This window comes from Euleptes europaea, chromosome 8, assembly GCF_029931775.1.
Source record: "Euleptes europaea isolate rEulEur1 chromosome 8, rEulEur1.hap1, whole genome shotgun sequence".
NCBI classification, from domain to species: Eukaryota; Metazoa; Chordata; class Lepidosauria; order Squamata; family Sphaerodactylidae; genus Euleptes; species Euleptes europaea.
In genome coordinates, this window is record NC_079319.1 from 99,267,133 (window position 1) to 99,284,545 (window position 17,413).

Genomic DNA, 17,413 nt, shown 5'->3' on the forward strand with positions numbered 1-17,413 from the left:
ATTACCACGGGACAAGTACTCACATTTTGGCACAACTCACTCCTCTGTTTTTTACCTGCCTGGCTGGAGCCCTGGAGGGTTGTGCCTTGACAGCACGCATGTCGACAGATTCATGCAGGCGGAAAGGTCCATGGTGTGAGGTTCTCCAGCCAACCTCGGCAATCCCAAAAAGTCACTCGCTCAGACAGGCAGGTCTAGAGCAGGTAAACGTTTATTCAGGAGCCGCAGGATACAGCATAAGCAATCCACAGTTTCAAAGCTGCTAATGGCAAACCAAACTACAAAGCATAACTTTAAGCATGGAGTCATCCCAGGTGCAAAGCTAAGCGGCCTGGGAACTACGAGATAACAGTGCCTGGTAGGAAGCAGGGAGTGAGCTAACCAAAATACAGTAGTTGCCTGCTAGAGACTCAAGGCCAGGACAGGGGGGAGGGAAAGGAGGGAAACAGCCTGAACAGAGAATCAAAACCAAAGAATAACATAGGAACAGGAATGGGCCTAACTCATGTCAAGAGCCTGTCTGACTCCTGACCGCTTGAACACATTTGAGATGCCAAACACATTGGATACACTTGAACAGAATGATATACAAAAGGATACACTTGAACAGAAAGAAGCATGACCCATGGCAAGACTCTTACACATGGCTGGTCATTAGCTATGATGACCAAACAGAACCTCCATGTTCAGGGGAAGTATACGCTTGAAGGCCAGTTTTAGGAGGCAACTATTTGAAGTAGCTGTTGCCTTTAATCCCTGCTGATGGGATTCCCAGAAGCATCTGGCTGGCTAGCTAGTGTGGGAAACAGAACATTGGACTAGAGAAACTTCTGGTGTTATCCAACAAACTTCTTATTTTATTCTTACGAAAGGTACAGGGCATGTAGTTATTCTGTCCTCTTTTTTACAGAGGGTTTAAAAATATCATTCAGTGACCCCACAGCGTCCTCTGCATCTTTAAGTAGGCTACTGAATTATTAAAGTGTGTGTAAAGAAAGGGGCCTGTAGTTTTTTTTTTAATATTGAGGGAAAGGAATTTGTGCATTTTTCTTCCAGAACTCAGCCCATGCTGAAAACAAACTCTTAAACTAAGCTAAGTTCTTAAGCTAAGTAATGAGAAAAACCAAAACAAATTCTAGACAGGTAGACATGTTAGTCTGTTGTGGCAAAACTAAAAGATCTACTAAAGATCTGTACCTTCAACCTGATCAGAAGCATGGATTGGGGCCACTCTGCTCTCCAGCTTTCTTTTTTCCTCTTTGAGGACCAGGGTCATTATGCAGGCAATGGCAAACCGCCTCTGTTAGGGGCATTCTTCACGGAGATTTGCTGCTGTTTCGACGCTGATTTGCGTCGGAGTCAAATTTTGGTTATTCACTGCAGATCCGTATTTCCCCCCCATGAGCAAAATAAGCCGGATTAAAAGAGAGGCAATCCAAACCACTTTTGAGATGATCTTTCCTGTGGAAGCGTGCTTTGTTGCGCGGATGCCCATGAAAAAATGTTTGCTTTGCTCCCCGGGACGTCTCCTTTCTCCTCCCCCAAGAACGGTGATTGGCTGGGGGAGTTCTGACCTCGGACAAGAATCCCGCCCCTTTGGCTGCCTGCCTGCCTGCCTAGAATCCTGGCACTTCTCTCCCTCCGTCCCCACACGCCTTCCCCGCCAAGCCCAGGGGGAGGTTGGACGGACGTTTCCCCCTGGTCATCCCCACTGACTGCTTCAGGGCTTCCTTTTGATTATGCATGCATTTTACGACTGTCAGAGGTTGCCTCGCTCTCCCCACGGGTTTTACCCATACTTTTCAGATTCTGGCTAAAACAGCATCCAGAAACATGGGCAAAACCCACGGGGAGAACGAGGTGACCTCTGACGGTTGTAAAATGCATGCATAATCAAAAGGAAGCCCTGACGCAGTTGGCAGAGGTGACTGTGGGGGAACATCCTTGCATAAAATGCCTGAATGTTATTGTTCTTGGTGTTTTAACCATGGGCTTTTAGCTGTTGCAAGGTTGTCACTTTTATTGCTACTATGAAATTTAGATTATCTATGTTTATGCTATTTATGTTTTCTGCTGTGGCATTTATTCATAGACTACATCTGTCATCTGCTGTTGACATTTTATATTGTATTTTATTCTACACTTTTTTTCTTTTTTTAACTATTACTCACCACCTTGGACATTTTTGGAAAGCTACTATCTGTATGTTTTAAATAAAGTAAAAGATGTCCCATCAAGACTTCAATACGATGGTTATGGAGGACTAGAGATGTTGACTGTTTTAGAAGATGTCAGAGTTATAAATCACAGCAGTGGTATCTTGTTTTGTGCCTCCTCTGAAACAGCCCCAGCAGCCTAACCGTGTCCATTCTGCATTAGGAGGAGTTCTCTCGCAAATCAGAGCACTCAACGCTAATTACACTCTGAGCATTGCCAACAGACTCTATGTTGAGCAATCCTACCCCATTCTTCCGGTAAGTTGATCTAGTGCCAATTCTCAAAAGCTTAAATGGAAAATTAGAATGTGTTTCTGTATCCGAGTGAAATTCTATATAAGCAAAGCAGAAATTACGAGTAATTGTTCTGCCTCATGTTCTGTGTCGTATGCACGCCAGTAATAATGCTTAACAATTCTACACCTATAGGATGTTTTGAACACTGACAAATATATGTCAGCAATCCTCATAGCATCCTTTTTTGTTGTTTTATTTATTTATTTTGTATATTTTGTTTAATAATAGTAATATTTGTCTCTTAGCACAAAATGATTTCAAACAGACATGCAGTGTCCCTTTACATTAAAAAATATTTTTAATAATGTTAAATTGGTTTCCCAATTTGGTTCTGGTCAGTGACAATCTATAAAACTCTTGAAAAGGAAAGGAAGAGATAGAATTAGGGCAGTGTAGAAAAAATACATTTTAAGTAAGAACATTAGGTTTAGCCAGTTGACAATCAATCATATTGGCTATGGTTATCCGCACACTTCTGCACCGGGCCTTCTCCTTACAGCATCTTTGGTGCATCAGTGTTATCCCTATAGTACAGATATGTGTGGAGGGGAGGGGGATAAGAATGGGAAGCAGTGACTTGCTCAGGGATAGCCAGTGAGCTTAAAGCAGAGATAAGATTTGAAACAGGAGACTGATCTACTGAGAGCTGAGGGATGGTGTTTGCCAAACCACCTCATGCTGTTCCTAGGGGTCCCCTGTTGCCCAGGAGCACCTTTTGGGGGGTGGGGAGGCATTTCAAGCTGCAGTGGGACTTCGAGCAAGGAAGTCATGCTCCGCCACTGGAAATCTGTTTCATCAGCAGAAATATTCCACTGGATCCACTTCAGGGACTCCTCACTTTATAGAGTTTGCTTTGCCCTCCTAAATGCTATCAGAACCTTCAGTAAAATGATTTTGGTTTGTCATCCAGCAAACTGTGTGCAATATTCAAAATGGAAATGTGATATTCAGATAATTTACTCCCTTGAATTCTTTCCTGATGTTGTGCAATTTAACACAGAAATGCCTATTGTTACATTTCCTTTTGACCCTAGAAATATTTAAAATGTACTAAGGAACTGTACAGAGCAGGTGTGGAAAAAGTTGACTTTCAACAATCTTTTGAACAAACAAGACTGGCAATTAATGCCTGGGTGGAAAGTCAAACCAATGGTAAGAGGAAAAGACATTGTATTGCCCAGGAGTAGACATTCAGCCCTTCAAAAAGAGAAAGAAACAGTCCATATTCTATATGTTTATGTCTAAACTCTCAAGAGTAATTGCACAAAAACCCCTCACCCTGCAGCAGTGATGCTTGGACAGGAAGGGCCTGGGCGCGTACGAAACAACTTGGGCACATGCACAAGCCCTTACATATGGCTGTTACTTTCTGGCAAAAGGAGAACTCCAGAATCTCCACCAGGTACCACTGCTGCATGCAGAAAAACTGTCCTGTTAGAGAATGGTGGGAACATGTTCCAGTAATCCATGTAGATTAGGTTTCCCAACCTCCTGGTACTCAATAGCAAAAAGTTAGCCTGCTGTAACGTATGATGCAACCAACAAACAGCAGTATGAACAAGGTGTGCTTGTGTGCGTGTTAAGTGCCGTCAAGTCGCTTCCGACTCATGGCGACCCTATGAATGGAAGTCCTCCAAAATGTCCTATCTTATGCAATAACAGACAGTAAGTACTTCATTGAAAAAATAGATGAAAATCTACTAAAGAATAACAAAATTTAAAGGCTTACAACATGCAAACCACAACAGTCACAATAATATAGGAAATGTCCAGAAATTGAATTAAAAAAAAAACTCCTTGAGACCGAGAAACAAGGTAAGTGTTGATCTCCCCAGAGTAAAGACATAAGTAGCCGGACTCCTTATCAAGATGCAGTGACCCTCCAATGGACAAAGTGGTTCCTGTGAACCCTTCACTAGAACAGGGATCCGGCCTTCTCCTGTTTCAATGGAATCTTCATCAGTTTTCAACATGGACTGTTACGTAGCTTGCTCACATGCTGAACGAGCTAGGTAGCAGTCCATGTTTACTCTGGGGAGATCAATACTTACCTTTTCCTCGGTCTCAAGGAGTTTTGTTTTTTTTACTCAATTTCTGGACATTCTGTGTTGGCGAACCTATGGCATGCGTGCAGACTCCGGCACGCGTAGCCCTCTCTGCCGGCAAGCGAGGCTCAGCTGGGCGGTGGGGGCTGGAGTGGTTCAAAGCCCCCCCTCCCTGCACTCCCCGCAGCCCAGCTGGGCAGCGGGGGCTTTGAACCTCTTGACGCTGCCTGCAGGAAGCGGAGCGGTTCAAAGCTCCCGCCCCCTTCCCTGCACTCTTCCGTGCTTCTAGAGAGAGGCGAATCCCAGGCGAAACCTCCCATGCACAAATGGGTCCAGTGGGTGCCTGGCCTCCGGTCCGTCTTGATTGCAGCACACCTGTCCCGCCAGATCAGCTGCAAAGAGCCCCCTGGAGCAGCCTGGGTGGGGGGCCCTCCCCCCTCGTGCGCCACCTACCCCCTCCTGCCTTCCCCCTCTGCCAAGGGCTCCGGCGGGCAGTCACTGCAGCGCGCGCCATCTCCGACGGGCGGGCGATCCGGTGGGGGTTCCACAGCGTGTAGACAGGCATCCCCCCCGGGCGTGCGTCGCGGACGCGTGTCGTGCGCATTCAGGGGCTCGCCAAAGGCACACGTTTGCAACATGGGGCCGGCGGCTCGATGGCGGACCGGGCAGCCGGAGGAGCCCTCCGCTCACCTCCCTGATGCTGCGGAAGCGCCACCCGCGCTGGGCTGCTCCATGCCCACCGCGGGGCTCCGGTGGAGGCGCGGGGGGGCGGAGAGAGACCCCCGGCGGTCAGGCTCTGCTGCCGCATTGGGGGCTGCCCCAGCGGGACATGCTGGATAGCCGCCCCACTGAGCCGGGCTCCAGGCGCCACCCTGCCCTCTGCCGCTCACCTCGCTTTTCAGCCCGGCTCTGAGCGCGCCAGGGGAGCGCTGCCCGGCCACAGTCCCCCCTGTCAACTCGCCCAGCTCGCCAGCTCATCCTGCCCTCCGCCCGTCCCCCCCGGAGCCTCTCGTTCGACTGCAGCTGTCTGAACTCTCCGGGCACTTCCTCCCAGCCCCCTCGGGAATGCCGGGTGGTGTCATTTTTATTTTTATTATTTTTTAAAATACTCATAAATACAAGCAGTTTTTATTATTATTATTTTTTAAAATACTCACAATACAAATTCTTGTAGTTTTTAATTCGTTCTCTCCCCCACCCTCATCTCTCTTCAGATAACACATGAAGCTGCCTTATTCTGAATCAGACCCTTGGTCCATCAAAGACGGTATTGTCTACTCAGACCAACGGCTCTCCAGGATGAGTTTCATGTAACTGGGTGGTGGGGGGCTTTGAACCGCTCTGCGCTGCTGCGCAGAGCGGTTCAAAGCCCCCACCCCCTTTCCTGCACTCCCCGCCGCCCAACTGGGAGTCCAGGGAAGTTGTTTTTTCTAAAGTAAAACCTCAGTATTCAGATTAAATTGCCGTGTTGGCACTTTGCAATAAAGTGGGTTTTGGATTGCAGTTTGGGCACTCGGTCTCTAAAAGGTTCGCCATCACTGTCCTATATTATTGTGACTATTGTGGTTTGCATGTTGTAGGCCTTTGAATGTTGTTATTCTTTAGTAGATTTTCATCTACTTTTTCAATGAAGTACTTTGTTTGTTATTGTGTAAGCACACCTTGGTCATACTGCTATTTGTTGGTTGCAACCTCCTGGTACTCACTGGAGATGTCCTGCTATTACAATTGATCTCCAGCTGATAGAGATCAGTTCCCCTGGAGAAAATAGCCGCTTTGGCAATTGGACTCTATGGCATTGACGTTCCTTCCCTCCCCAAACCCCGCCCTTCTCAGGCTCCACCTCAAAAATCTCCCGCCCGTGGTGCAGAGAGACCCGGCAACCCTAATGTCAATGCACATTTTTGAATGAGCCTCCAAGAGTTGCAACAGCTAAAAATAATTAAGTCCCACCAAATCACAAACCCTCAAGGGATTTTCAAGGCAAGAGATGGACAGAGGTGGTTTGGCATTGCCTTCCTCTACATAGCAACCCTGATCTTCCTTGGCTGCTCAAAATAGTAGACATGTTGTTTCTTTAATTGTTTCTGAAAGGATATTACATTCTCACACCACCACCACTACCCCGGTGTGTATTTCTTCTTCTTCTTTTAAGGCTTGATCAAAGATATGTTTGCTTCTGGATCTCTTACTTCCAGAACCATCCTGGCTTTAGTTAATGCCATTTACTTCAAAGGAAAGTGGAAGTATGAATTTAAAACACAAGAAACAAAAGAAATGATTTTTATGGTGAATGAGGTAAGCTTGCATCTTTTGCAATCAATTAGTAAAACGGTATATAAGCATGATGGTCTTTTCCCATTTCCTTAGTATAAGGAAAATATAATTATGGGGAGGGCAGAAGAATGTATGCTACCCTGAGCTCTTTGGAAGAAGGGTGAGGTAAAAATGTACCCAGTAAATTGCTTACAACTTACTAAGCATTCAAATAGGTTTAGGATTAGTGTAGGACTTGATGCATACTACCAGTAATTGCCGGTGTCACAAAGAATTGATGGTTTTCTAGAGCAGGGGAAAGCTGCATTAATTCCTTTAAAGAAAGCAGCATTTCAGGGAGGTGCTCTCTCAAGTAAAAAGATTACAAGTTCTTAAAATACCAATTACCATCATCTCCTTCTAAAGTTTCTAATGGTACTTCTTTAGCCCAAAGCAATTGAGGAAGATAAGTAGACATGCACTAAGATCCCCAGATATTTATTAAAATTTTATAGGAGATTGGGAACATACATTTGAACTAATCCAAAATCAAGCACATGGTTTTTATAATTATTATTATTATAAATCAACCCCCCAAACAGAAATAAAACTATAACAAAATATAAAAACTGTTATGGATGCCTGGGCATGTGTGGGTGATTGAATCAAGGGAATGAAGCTCCTGGCAATTGCATCAGGGGGAACCCTGGGCTGCTTGGAGTTCCCCAGGGCTCCTGAACTGTACGTTCCCATTGGCTACTGGGGTTCCCCCCCCCAATCACGGTTGTGGGGGGAGTGGCCGCAGGCGGCCAAGCGGGCCTATAAGCAGCGGTCTGGTCACTGTCGTTAGTTCTGCTCTTGTTCGCACAATAAAGCGGTTGCTGTCAAGGAAATACACCCTGCATTCCCTTTGGCTACAATACTGCCCAACATTGGCTCAAACATTAATTCAAGCTGCGGCCTGGTTACCCCTAGCAAATGCATTTCAAAGCTCCGTTTGTAGTCTGTGAGAGCGGGGGGGGGGAAGGAGCTCTCTCAAACCCCCTTCTTCCCTTTGAAGCTTGCTCACTGATGGCCCACCTGTCTCCAAGGTGACACATCCGGTCACCCCTTAGCCCTCGCTGACTCTTGGGGTCTCCTGATGATTTGCATTGACTGCAGAAATGCAATTTATCCCTTGTCTTCAAAGAGTTGGCTAGGGACATGACGAATATGAAATTGGATTGTTGTTTTCCTGAGGAATTCATTGGCTGCTGGATCACCAGCTGACCAATCCGGAAGGTAGAAGAATAAACCTCTTCTGCTATAGCTTTTTATGGAGTTTTGGGGCCATGCTGGCATGGCCTCATGCGACATCACTTTGCCCCAGGGAGAAGGGGCAGGAGGGGAACAATCCTTACACTTGGAAATCTGGTAACAACTTAGATGCAAGTCCTTTTGTCTCTACAACCTCTTGCAAAGCCTCGCCTATTGCTTAGGAATTACTGTGCAGTTAACAATTGTTAGACTTTCTTGTTTTCATGCTATTTTGTTCTCACGAATATTTTACTCACTGCAACAAGCACGTTTCTTTAGAATAAAAATCTTTGACTTTATTTTAAAGTCTGTGGAAACCCTTTTTGGTCTCAAGGCTAAATCCAAGTGCCTGAATGCGTGTGTGCGTGTGTGCGGAAACCACCTACCTTTTGTAACTTTTGCTGACAGCTACTCTCCCTGACTGAGTCTCTACTCTGGAAGGCTGGCGCTGTCTTTTTAGTCTTTTGGAAACTAGCTGGGGGAAGAGTTGCTCTTAGCTCTTCCCTGGGAAAGCTAACCTTTGGGAACTAAGAGCTGGTGGCAGAATCTACCTACATTGTGCTTTAGGGGAAATCCTGAAGCCCAGTGGGAAGTTTGGGTTTCCTTAGGGAAACATTTAGTGACTTTGAATTAAAGAGGAACCGGCCTGCTGGAGAGCAGAGCGGACCTCCTCGACAGTTGCGGTTGCAACTCTGTCTCCGACCTCATGTGTTCCCCCACGCAGATTTAACAAAAGCAATGATAGCTAGTCTGCAGTTAAGAATCTATAAAATGTTTCCAAATATCTAAAAATATGCCCATGCACAGATGTCATCTCTATGTGATATATTCAAATGTTGGTAAGGTTGTAAATTCCTCAATCCATTGGATTAGTGGAATCAGACATTTATCTTTCCAGTGTTGTAATATCAGTCTCTTAGCAACAGTAAGAGCACAGAGGGTCCGTTTTCACTGGCCATCAGTTATGGCCCCAGGAGACAGACAGTTAAAAACCACATGTCAGAGGTTACCTTTTGATTGCCTTTTGGTTCTTCACTGAATGTCTTCTGAGTCCTTGCCTAGCCATGCCTGGGCTGGCCCGTACAAGCGGTCAGGCTCTTGACATGAGTTAGGCCAGTGTTTGCATTTTTGCTTTGAGGTTCATTTGCTCTGTTCTTCCCACTCCCTGTCCGTTCCCCCCTCCCTTGCCTTGCCCTTGGGCGGCTAATGAGCAGCGCCGTGTTTAGGCTCCGTCTTCCTCCTTCCTGCCAAGCACCGTTATCTAGTCATTTCCCAGGCCGTTTGAACCTGCACCTGTGATGTAATCGTGCTTTTATGTTATGCCTAGTAGCCTGGCTCCTCATTAGCAGCTTTGAACCTGCAAGTTGCCTTAGCTGGACCTGTTGCTTCTACAATAAAGTTTACCTGCTTCTGACTTGGCTGTCTGAGCAAGTGGCTTTTTGGGAATTGCCCAGGTTCGCTGGAGAACCTGACACCTCATAAGCATCCTCAAAATCAACGCATATTCTAATACAAAACTGATATGGGTAATTCCTTCCTTCCAAAAATACCAAATAGCTGGACAGGCCCAAAGTGTACGTTTAAGAGATGTGTAAGACATGTGAGTTACAACACCAACAATTAGAGATTTTGCTTAGTCCTTTATTCCACTCATTTCTGAGACGCTGCATATTGTATTTGTTAATCAACATCAAATATTTATGAATTTTTTGCATTGATTAATGAGAGGTTGTAAGAGTAAAAGAGATTCTGAAACACGGGCAGAGCAATCCTGAAGGGGGGCAAAAGGGGTTTGGAGCTGGCATGACCCTTGTACCGGTGTTAGTGCCATTTGCGGCATGGAAATGGGCACTACCGCTGGCACAGGGCTACTTATGCCGGTGCTGGGGAGCCGCCTGGCTGTGCCACTCATGGGCACCAGCGCAGTCGCCACAACAGCGTTTCTCAAGAGCAGGGGCTTGTGCCGGTGCCAAAGGGGGTGTGTTCCCAGGGCAGGGCTGAATTTAGTCAGCTCCCTGAGCCTTATCGCCCTGGGAATTCCCCCCTTTTTCTGGCGTGAACTTGCACCTGCTAAAAGGGAGGCATAGCCCTGTGAAACTGAATGGAGCAGTTTCATGGGGTTTGAGGGGAAAATACATTTTCGGCTTACTGCTCCAGGGCAGCAAGCCACACAGGAGTCAGTGCGGCTGTGCCGTCCCCAGGTGCCCCCTAACTATTCCCCCCCCCAGAATTGCTCTGTTAGTACTGCAGGGTCATAGTTAGATACCAACAGTTGCCAGTGTTGTAACTATTGCCGTTCAACAGAAGTCGACAGGTATTATCTAGACCTCAGCTGAGAAAATAACAAACCTCATCATCATAGTCTACTAATTGGTCAAGTAAAAATCCACCTATCTGTCCAAGCCTTCCATAAAAAGGAGTGTTCTAATTGATTATAAAGTATTCCAGCTGAAATTATTCCGTAAGAAACCAGCAAGGCCAGATCTATTACTTCTGGCACTTTGCATTCTGGTTTTTGTTTGATTTCCCTGGGTAGCAGAAGACAGGAGAGGCAGGAAGGAATGAGAATGGCTCAGTAGATGTATGCTTGACAGGGCCATTGCCCAACCAGAGCAGCTAGCCCACTTCCCCACTAAACAGGATCATCCCAAATGGCCTTTCCGTACACAGGGTGTCCTCTAATCCTTGTATCATCTCCGTGGCTTTTGGGTCGTCTGTCTGTTTGTGTAAGTTAACATCTTTCAAACTGTTTCCATCTTGCTACCCACTCCATGGGTTCCTGTCACATTAACTTACTTTTTTTTTCCAGAAAGTGAACAAAACTGTACAGATGATGCACCAGGCCTCCAATTTAAATTTTGCATCCATAGAGAAGTCCAAAGTTCTAATTCTTGAACTTCCTTATGCTAGCAATGAAATGAGTATGATCCTACTTCTTCCAAAAAACCATGTTGGCCTACGACAGGTAAACCTTTTTATTTTAAAGAGAAGCAATCAAGATAAGAAAATAATTTATTACATTGCTTTTCATAACCAGACCTGGTTAGCTCATTTGTTGCAATTATTCTGCATAAGAGATCATGAAAGGTTTCCTTCAAGCAGCCTTTGCTACCACATCGGCCCAAAGATTATCACGTAAGGACTGGGAGTCACGGCTGCAGATGGAAGAGCAGGAGTTGCCAGTGTCCACTAGCTCCTTGAGTCACCTATCTGGAGAAGGTGGATATGATCTAAATTAGTGCAATCATAACTGTGCATGACTTGAGTCAGAACCAGAGTGGTGAGGGCCCCAATACCAACCACTGCAGGGTTGCCAGGCCTGCGTCTAGCCATGCCGGGAGCTTTTGGGGTCAGGGCATGGGGCAGAAGAGCACCACATAACACGGTGGCCTGAAGTGATGTTATGACATCGGCTATGCCATCCCCTCCCCTGTTTTTCCACACTGCAAGGGGGGGGGAGTCAGAAGATGTGGGCAACCTGGTAAGCACAAGCCCTGGGTATAGAAGAGCTCTGCATTAAGATTCAGTAATGTTAAATATTTCCTGATGTAGTCATGAATCGCCACAACCCCCTGGGACAACCTGATCCCAGTTGCCATCTGAAACATAGGCGTAAACTATGGGGGGGGGCTCAGGGGCTCGAGCACTCCCCGGACTTGGCATGGGGGGTTGAGCCCCCACCGGGAACCAGTGCCCACATGAGGGGCTCAATTACATTGGCAGCTGAAGTATAAATAGAAGCGAAGGCTGCCGACGTCACAATGAGAGCAGAGCATCCCGCTGCTTGGGATCCTGGCATTGCACTCCGGTTCCTGAATGGGGGGGAAGAGGAGGAGAAGGGGGTCTGGCCGAGAGACATGGTCTGCTGCAGCTGCAGGAAATGGTGCAATGGGCAGCCCCAGCGCCATGCTGCCTTTGTGCTAAGTTGGGGCTGCTGGCTGGCGTTGCACGCCCTGCATAAGGAGCGGTGGGGGATCTGCGGCAGCGTTTGCTCCCGCTGTCACCGCCGCCTGAAACCATCCGTCCCTCCCAGGTAAGGTGCCGTGCGTCCTGTGCTGAGCTCCAGCGGCCACTCTGCCCCCCCCCCCCGCCCAGTGCTGGATTTACGTATAAGCTAAACAAGCTATATCTTAGGGCCCCACTCTCTTGGGGGGCCCCCCAAAATTTAAAGGAAATAATAATTATTTCACTATTAATATACTTCTTAATTGTATTTCAGTTCAACAATTACTTTGATAAAATACATATTTTGTTATGTGCAAACGGCTTTAGATACCTATCAGGTCCATAAATTACCATATAGCATATATTCAACACAAAAAACAGCGACAATTTGTTGTTGACAAAGGACAGGTGGACACATAAAGGGCCCCGTTACCTTCAAGAGCTTAGGGCCTCATCAAACCTAAATCCGGCCCTGCCCCCGCCTCACACACCCCACCCTTCCCAGCTCTTGCTTGCCAACACGTGTAGCTAGCAGCCTCTCCCAAAGTCTCCCACCGCAGAAAGTTGGTGCGCGAGTGGCTGCAAGAGTGCGGCTTGGCCCTGACCCGAGCACACTCTTGCCCTACCTTCCTGTTGTATCATATTTAGAATTTTTTTGAAAAAATACCTTTGACAAAGTCTACTAAGCAAAGATTGCTAAGCAAACTTCATAGTCACAGGATAAGAGGACAATAGGAATAAATTGTAAGTTCTCCCATGGAGGGATGTGAGCAGTGGGGTCCCTCAGGGATCTGTGTTGGGTCCTGTGCTTTTCAACCTGTTCATCAATGACCTGGAGTTAGGGGTGAACAGCGAGGTGGCCAAGTTTGCAGAGGACACTAAATTGTTTAGGATGCTTAAAATCGGACTGTGAAGAGCTCCGGAAGGATCTCTACATACTGGAAGAATGGGCATTAAAATGGCAAATGAGATTCAATGTGAGCAAGTGTAAAGTGATGCATATTGGGGCAAAAAAATCCCACCTTCACATCTACACTGATGGGATCTGTGCTGGAAGCAACAGACCAAGAAAGGAATCTTGGGGTGGTAAGTGGATAGCTCGATGAAGATGTCAACCCAGTGTGCGGCTGCTGTAAAAAAGGCAAATTCTATGCTGGCCATAATTAGACAAGGAATAGATAATAAAACTGCTGCTATCTTACTGCCTAGCCTGATCTCATCAGATCTCAGAAGCTAAGCAGAGTCAGCCCTGGTTAGTATTTGGATGGGAGACCACCAAGGAATACCAGGGTTGCTGTGCAGAGGAAGGCAATGGCAAAACCACCTCTTTTAGTCTCTTGCCATGAAAACCCCCAAAAGGGGTTGCCATAAGTTGGCTGCGACTTGACGGCACTTTACACACTACACATCATACTGCCCTTGTACAAATCTATGGTGAGACCACACTTGGAATACTGTGTACAGCTCTGGTCACCACTCCTAAAAAAGGATATTGCAGAGCTTGAGAAGGTGTAGAAAAGAGCAGCCAAAATGATCAGGAGATTAGAGCAACTGCCCTATGAGGAGCAGTTAAAACACTTAGGGCAGTTTAGCTTGGAAAAAAGGTGGTTAAGGGGAGACATGATAGAGGTCTATAAAATTAAACATGGTTTGGAGAGAGTGGACAGGGAGAAGTTTTTCTCCCTCTCCCATAATACTAGAACGCGGGGTCATCTGCTGAAGCTGGCGGGGGAGAGATTCAAAACAGTGCGATGTGGGAGCAGCAGAAGGCATAATAGGGGATTAGGAGAACACTTGATTGTACTGTAATTTTGAAAATATAAATAAAGAAGTAGTTTGCATTGTTAATTAAAAGTTAAAGTTGTATTTCAGCTGTCTGAAGATCATTTGTTGAAGCCTCCCTAAATTTCTGGGAAACCCCCTCCCCCTAAATTTCTGGGGAGCCCCTCCCTAAACCCCCCATGGTCCTGCCTCCATAGATAGTGCAAAAGGAAGCTCCTCCCTGTGATGTCGGTGGCCTCTCTCTATGATGTCATAGCAATGTTTTTGGCCAAGCCCCAGCCCCCCCCTCCGGAAAATTGGAAAGTCTACGCCCCTGATCTGAAACATACTGGCTTCTCGGTGATGTAGGTATAAAACAACCCACCTGGTAGGCAGAGTGTTGGACTTGGACAGAGTGAGATCTGAGTTCAAAACCCAATGAAGCTTGCCGTCCCTCCTCATGCAGGGTCTTCTCAGCAACAGATTCCTGGGTGCCCAGGAGGCTGACTCGTCTGCATCCAGCCGAGTGTCCCAAACCTTTTCACAAAACAAACAGCAGCCACCACCCAGGTTTCAGGGATTTGTGAGAACCCTCTTTCTCACCCTCCTTTTTTGTTGCTGTTGAGGGAATGTGCTAATGCATACCAAAGCTCATGGAAAATACACACGTTGCCTCGTTCACTCAAAATGGCCATCACCTATAATCAAAGTCTGAAGGGTCTACAGCATCAGCCTGATAGGCAGATGTGATGTGCTCATTCGCACCTGGGAGGAGAGGGAGTGCTTTCCACCAAAACTTAACAATGAACTTGTCAATTAGGCAAAGGAGCAAATTCTAGGTCGTTACTGAGGGTGTCAAACGTAGAGAAAATCGCACATCTGTGTGTGTCCTGAGCCATCAAGTGGCTTCCAATTTATGGCAATCCTATGACTTAATGACAGGCAAAATGTCCTGTCCGTAACAGCCTTGTTCAGGTCTTGCAAACCGAAGTCCGTGGCTTCTTTTATTGAGCAAATACATCTCATGATGAGTATCCCTCTTTTCCTACTGTCTTCAATTTTTCCCAGCCTTGTTGTCTTTTCCCACATCTACATACTGAGAAACATTTTTCTGACAAAGAAGGAAAAGAGCTGATTGACCTGACCTCAAAACAGTTTTGAACTTGACTAAACTCAGAATGGTGAGTAAAATAGCTCCCATTGGAGCAGGACAGAAAGGTGATCCATAAATAATAAATATTTCCTCTCCCACAGCTTCAAAGTTTAATCACCTACCAAAAGTTAGCAAAATGGATGAATTCAATGAAAAAAATAAAAGTGGAAGTATATATGCCCCGGCTGAAGATGGAAGAGAAATATAGTCTGACAGGCATTCTAGGAGACCTGGGCATAACAGATCTCTTTGCACCAATGGCCAATCTCTCAGGCATATCCACTGCAGGAGGCCTGGATGTGTCAGATGTCGTTCATAAGTCTTATGTGGAAGTTAATGAAGAAGGCACTGAGGCAGCTGCTGCTACTGGGATACAGACTCGTCTCACCTCTTATATTGTTGTAAAACCTGTTGTATTCAGAGCTGATCATCCCTTCCTCTTCTTTATCATTGACAAAAATACCAACCTGATTCTCTTTTTGGGTAAAGTCTCCTATCCTTAAATTGTTGATACGTTTTAAACACCTTGGAAAATCTCTGTATTAAGATCTTGTGATATCTCATAGCATGGGGGCCACTGAAACCCATGGCTTTGGTAACACAGGTAAATAAAATCAATTGGAAGCAGGCCATGACCTGTCTATTTGTTGCCCCAGTTGGGGTGATGTGAGCATAAGAAAGAGGCTCCTAGTTTTAAACTACTGATTCTACAGAGTGGTACTGAGGGAGGGAATGAACACTGCTACACCCATGCTACCCTTCCCCCCACAACAGCCCCTGTGAAGTAGGTGGGGCTGAGAGACCTCTAACAGAGTTGTAACTTGCCCAAGGTCACCCAGCAGGCTTCCTGTGGAGGAGTGAGGAATCAAACCCGGTTCTCCAGATCAGAGCCCACCGCTCCAAATCAACGCTCTTAACCACTACACCATGCTGGCTTTCAGCCACTATAATTATCACTCCAATAAATGAAACTAATCCTAACAAAATAAGAAAGCTAGATCAGCTAGGACCATCTAGTCCAGCACCTGGTACCATCAGTGGCAAGTCAGATGCTTCTAGGAATCTCATGAGCAGGGAATGAAGGCAATAATTAATCAATCAAAGTATTTATTATGGCCCACAACCAGCAAATACAGCAGAAGTACAAAAATGGCAAAAACCACCCAGTGTAAACACCAAAGTCTGCCTAGGAAACGTTGGGATGTGACGTCACCCCACGGGTCAGGAATGACCTGGTGCTTGCACGGGGGACCTTTACCTTTTTACAAAAATGGAAGCATTATACAAATAATCATAGAACATCAACCATGAACAGAAGGCAATAATCTAACTATTTGCCTCCCAGACAATGGTTTTTAAAAGTACACGGGTTTTGAAGATGGAAGTTCCATTTCTCTGCCATAATTAATGGTCATTATCTCTTTCATTAATTCTTCTAATTGCATATTAAAGCAATCTAAATGAATAGCTATCACAACGTACTGAGATAATAATTTCTTGCTAACATTGGTCAACCAAATTTGCTAGCAAAGATCTGTTGGGGTCCAATTCTAGAGACACTTACATGAGAGTAATCCCCACTGAATAAAGCAGAACTTTCTTCAGAGATAACGTGTAAAGGATTTAAGGTTGCCAACCTCCAGGTGGTGAAGGAAAAATCAGACACCTCTGTACAATTACCAAAGGATGAGAAATTCAGTACAGGAATCCAGCCATAAATGATGCCAAATATATTCTGGCTAAATCTTTACAGTATGTGGTAATATAACCACCAACACCATATATTGCCAACAACAAGTGTATTTTTTCTTATTTACAGGATGTTTCAACAGGTAAGTACACAATTAATTCCTTAAACTAGTAAGTATCGAAGCAAAGTTCACTAGAAAATGTCCTTTTAAGGTGTATTTCTTTCTATGCAGCACAGCAGGCTGTTGAAGGAGAAAAAGTTCACTAGAAAATGTCCTTTTAAGGTGTATTTCTTTCTATGCAGCACAGCAGGCTATTGAAGGAGAAAACGATCGTTTCGGAGCACGAAGCCCAATTCTTCCTCAGTTCTTCAAAAATATATACTGCGTGCAGTTATACATCACCATTCATAATGTCAGGTTTCAGCTGAATACCATATTCAAGATTAAAGTGCAAAATTCTTCCCCAAAGGGGTAAGATATTGGATTCCTTCCACTCCAGGTAAGGACTCCTCTGGCGCTCCTTACCTGGAGTGGAAGGAATCCAATATCTTACCCCTTTGGGGAAGAATTTTGCACTTTAATCTTGAATATGGTATTCAGCTGAAACCTGACATTATGAATGGTGATGTATAACTGCACGCAGTATATATTTTTGAAGAACTGAGGAAGAATTGGGCTTCGTGCTCCGAAACGATCGTTTTCTCCTTCAATAGCCTGCTGTGCTGCATAGAAAGAAATACACCTTAAAAGGAC

The 17,413-nt window shown here is 45.6% G+C and overlaps 1 protein-coding gene across 1 annotated transcript in view; it reads left to right on the plus strand.

The window, feature by feature from the left end:
- Positions 1–15,472, plus strand: part of LOC130482053 (ovalbumin-like) — a 38,193-nt gene extending 22,721 nt beyond the window's left edge. Inside the window, exons 3-7 of the mRNA XM_056854865.1 lie at positions 2,346–2,474; positions 3,548–3,665; positions 6,714–6,856; positions 10,920–11,075; positions 15,071–15,472. Coding sequence (XP_056710843.1) covers positions 2,346–2,474; positions 3,548–3,665; positions 6,714–6,856; positions 10,920–11,075; positions 15,071–15,472 — 948 coding nt within the window. The remainder of the gene's footprint in view (positions 1–2,345; positions 2,475–3,547; positions 3,666–6,713; positions 6,857–10,919; positions 11,076–15,070) is intronic.
- Positions 15,473–17,413: the final 1,941 nt, after the last annotated feature.